The following is a 4,044-nucleotide window of genomic DNA, read 5'->3' on the forward strand; positions in this document are numbered from 1 at the left end:
CCACCCCCCCCCCCCCCCCGGTCTCTATGTATATGCAAATCATTGTGTACAATAGTACAATCAATAATTAAATCCAATTTGATTTAAAAGCAAAAAATTGATAAAAATATAAATCAACGTCAACAATTATACATCTCATGAGATGTGTAACTTTTATCAACTTTTTAACTACAAATTTAATTACTTTTTTTTCTTTTTATCAAAATTTACTAAAATTTAGATTTTTAACACCAATGAGTGACTAAAAGAGAATTATGAAAAAAAACAACCCACAAGATCACAATTATGACTTACATATAGTTTGACAATAGCGACAATTAATATGAAGCCAAAATCGACAGTTTTTCACGCTAATTGTCTAGCTAGAATCGGGAGAAAATTTATAATGTTCAAATTTACCGAGAATAAGCTTGGATTACAATGAGAAAATTGTAGAACTCGTATGATTGATCATCTTCGTGTTCTTTTGTGAAGTATCTTGACTTTCGGCTACAAAATTAATTAGAAATACTCATTAACTTACCATCTTATGTCTTGGAATGGTGGTTTGGGTTAGGGTTTTGGAAACAAAAATTGGTTTGCATGGCAAATGAGTTTATGAATGGAAGGTAGGCAAGATTTGTAGGGTGGAAATTCACTGATCCCATACTGTGCCCTAATTCTTCTAGTGCTTTGATTTGTGATCTGAGGAATTTGAGATAATTAGCAGCTTCATCAAGCATTGATGCAGTGTCCATCTTGTTACCTCCTGGGACCAGCCTCTGCAAAACCCTAATTCTTTCACCTATCCTTTCTCTCCTTCGTCTTGCAGCCACAGTCTGTGGGTCTGTTGATATTCTAATGTTCTTCCTCTTGGGCTTCTCCATGGCCTCCATGGTGAGATTCACCTGTTGAAACCAAGATTTAAATTTATAGGTTCAAATCTCGTAGCCATTTATTAATGAAAAATTATGCGCAAGACAATTAAAATTGAATCTAGTTTGCACTTAAAGGACACATTGAATATAAATACTCGATCGGGATCATTCTCTGACCGATTAAGCTTTTTGATGAGTTTATTGACATTTGGTATCAAAGCTAAGGTAAGATCATCCAGTATAAAAAATTATGCACCTGACCGATAATTGTGGTAGATAAGGTTTAAATGAATACATGTGACTCTTCATCAAGTGCTCAAGTTTTTAGATGAGATGGTTTGCATTACCGGCTTAAATGCTGCTGCTCGGTACATCATCTCTTTCATTTGCGCCATGGCCGCTGAGTCGGGTTCAGATGAAGATACATGTTGCTGGAAATTGATGTGTGATATATTTGGATGTTTATCTAATCTGGACTTCTTGGATTTTGCTGGGCTTTCTTTGAGCTCACTCTGTGCATTGCTTCTCTTTGTAGTGTAAAGCTTCTTGCTTGAAGATCTGGGTTGGTTGACATTTTGATGCAGTCAAAGAATAATGTTATTTGTACATAATAGAATCATATAGAAGAAGTGTTAAAAAAAGAATAAAAAAATTATGACTCAATCATGTCTCACACGACATCATGTATATGCAGGGACGGATTAGGATTGGATCAAAGACCGTGCTACAAAATTTCAAACTGGACTACTACTACTTTGGGGGAAAAAAATTTAAACATAAAAGATTGATTTTTTACCACAAAAAAAAAAAAACACCTTAAAAAATGTTATTGGGCCTGAGGGGGACTATAGCCCAACCCAGCAACCCCCCCCCCCCCCCCCCCACAAAATTTAACACAATTTTGATAAAAACACAAAAAAATCAAAATTTACTAAAATTTAGATTTTTAACACCAATGAGTGACTAAAAGAGAATTATGAAAAAAAACAACCCACAAGATCACAATTATGACTTACATATAGTTTGACAATAGCGACAATTAATATGAAGCCAAAATCGACAGTATTTCACGCTAATTGTCTAGCTAGAATCGGGAGAAAATTTATAATGTTCAAATTTACCGAGAATAAGCTTGGATTACAATGAGAAAATTGTAGAACTCGTATGATTGATCATCTTCGTGTTCTTTTGTGAAGTATCTTGACTTTCGGCTACAAAATTAATTAGAAATACTCATTAACTTACCATCTTATGTCTTGGAATGGTGGTTTGGGTTAGGGTTTTGGAAACAAAAATTGGTTTGCATGGCAAATGAGTTTATGAATGGAAGGTAGGCAAGATTTGTAGGGTGGAAATTCACTGATCCCATACTGTGCCCTAATTCTTCTAGTGCTTTGATTTGTGATCTGAGGAATTTGAGATAATTAGCAGCTTCATCAAGCATTGATGCAGTGTCCATCTTGTTACCTCCTGGGACCAGCCTCTGCAAAACCCTAATTCTTTCACCTATCCTTTCTCTCCTTCGTCTTGCAGCCACAGTCTGTGGGTCTGTTGATATTCTAATGTTCTTCCTCTTGGGCTTCTCCATGGCCTCCATGGTGAGATTCACCTGTTGAAACCAAGATTTAAATTTATAGGTTCAAATCTCGTAGCCATTTATTAATGAAAAATTATGCGCAAGACAATTAAAATTGAATCTAGTTTGCACGTAAAGGACACATTGAATATAAATACTCGGGATCATTCTCGGACCGATTAAGCTTTTTGATGAGTTTATTGACATTTGGTATCAAAGCTAAGGTAAGATCATCCAGTATAAAAAATTATGCACCTGACCGATAATTGTGGTAGATAAGGTTTAAATGAATACATGTGACTCTTCATCAAGTGCTCAAGTTTTTAGATGAGATGGTTTGCATTACCGGCTTAAATGCTGCTGCTCGGTACATCATCTCTTTCATTTGCGCCATGGCCGCTGAGTCGGGTTCAGATGAAGATACATGTTGCTGGAAATTGATGTGTGATATATTTGGATGTTTGTCTAATCTGGACTTCTTGGGTTTTGCTGGGCTTTCTTTGAGCTCACTCTGTGCATTGCTTCTCTTTGTAGTGTAAAGCTTCTTGCTTGAAGATCTGGGTTGGTTGACATTTTGATCTGTGGGTGTTTGTGAAAATGTCTCTTTGAACTGGTTTGTATGGCTGTGGCTATTGCGTTCCTGTTTTCCAATGGAGACATGAGATACAGGTGCTCCAGATGAAACTGCATGAACAGTACTGAAATCGTTCCATGAGTTCTTGCAATCAGAAAAAACCTTGGAAATTCCATCGTCTTCAACCGATGTGTCTGTGTGGCTGTTGGTTGTAGATAGAAAGCAATCTAAGGAATCCAGAGAGACTGTTCCTGTTGAGCTTCCGGCTTTTACCTCTTGGAAGCCATTAATGGCAGATTTTGGATGGCTATGGCTTCCAATGCCTACATCGGCTGTTATTAGGCCATTTTTTGGGGTCGTCGAGCAAGGAATGTCTACATTTATGATCTCTCTCCAACTTGAACCAGGCCCAGATTTTGCAGCTTCTTGATGAAACAGATTCCTGCAGTTCGAATTAAAATGTATTCCAGTGGCCAACACAGGCCTCAGCTGCTGAACCACATCATATTGCTGATTGCTCCATATGGAGGAAGTCCTAGTCACACTGGGTGAATAATTCCAATCAAAACTTTCCATCTGATTCAAGAATATCAGTAGAATGCTTCCCCTGAAAGAAACACGATTTAATCTATTGAAGCAAGATCTGAATGAATTCTCATGACCCTGCTCCAGAAGAGATGGTTAAATTGATATCAAAGTCGCGCAAAAGACCTAAGTTTTAGGTCTTAACACCAACCAATATGAAAATTGTGTAAGAGGGGCATATTTAAGACAAGATTTAAATGAATACACTCGACATTCTTTAAAACATTAAGCTTTTAGATGAGATAGTTAACAAAATCAAGCACAACCAACTCGTCTTCATGTCTTCAACTGTATGTGAAGCCAGAATTCTGTTGAACTTATCAAAAAATCTAATGATTAAGGAATAGAATTTAAACCCTCAACAAAAAGAAGAAGAAATGCTAAAGAAAGTTATTGAAGATTTTCCCCCCTCCAAACCTTAGCAGCTTGCAGCCAGTTGTAGGGTTAATATT

At 36.8% G+C, this 4,044-nt stretch overlaps 2 protein-coding genes across 2 annotated transcripts; both read right to left on the reverse strand.

Annotated features, from left to right (window-relative positions):
* Positions 1–376: 376 nt before the first annotated feature.
* On the reverse strand, positions 377–1,432 carry LOC111405043 (transcription factor bHLH87-like; the record flags this gene model as incomplete). The annotated part of the gene is made up of 2 exons (XM_023033734.1): positions 377–887; positions 1,205–1,432. Coding segments are annotated over 2 exons (588 nt in total), but the record flags the coding sequence as incomplete, so codon positions are not given.
* A 523-nt stretch (positions 1,433–1,955) lies between these two features.
* On the reverse strand, positions 1,956–4,044 carry LOC111406911 (transcription factor bHLH87-like). The gene is made up of 2 exons (XM_023036273.1): positions 2,780–4,044; positions 1,956–2,466 (listed from the first exon to the last, which is right to left on the reverse strand). Exons 1-2 carry the CDS (start codon positions 3,581–3,583, stop codon positions 2,107–2,109), a joined length of 1,164 nt encoding a protein of 387 aa, XP_022892041.1. The 5' UTR covers positions 3,584–4,044; the 3' UTR covers positions 1,956–2,106.

This window comes from Olea europaea, chromosome 12 (assembly GCF_002742605.1).
Source record: "Olea europaea var. sylvestris chromosome 12, O_europaea_v1, whole genome shotgun sequence".
NCBI classification, from domain to species: Eukaryota; Viridiplantae; Streptophyta; class Magnoliopsida; order Lamiales; family Oleaceae; genus Olea; species Olea europaea.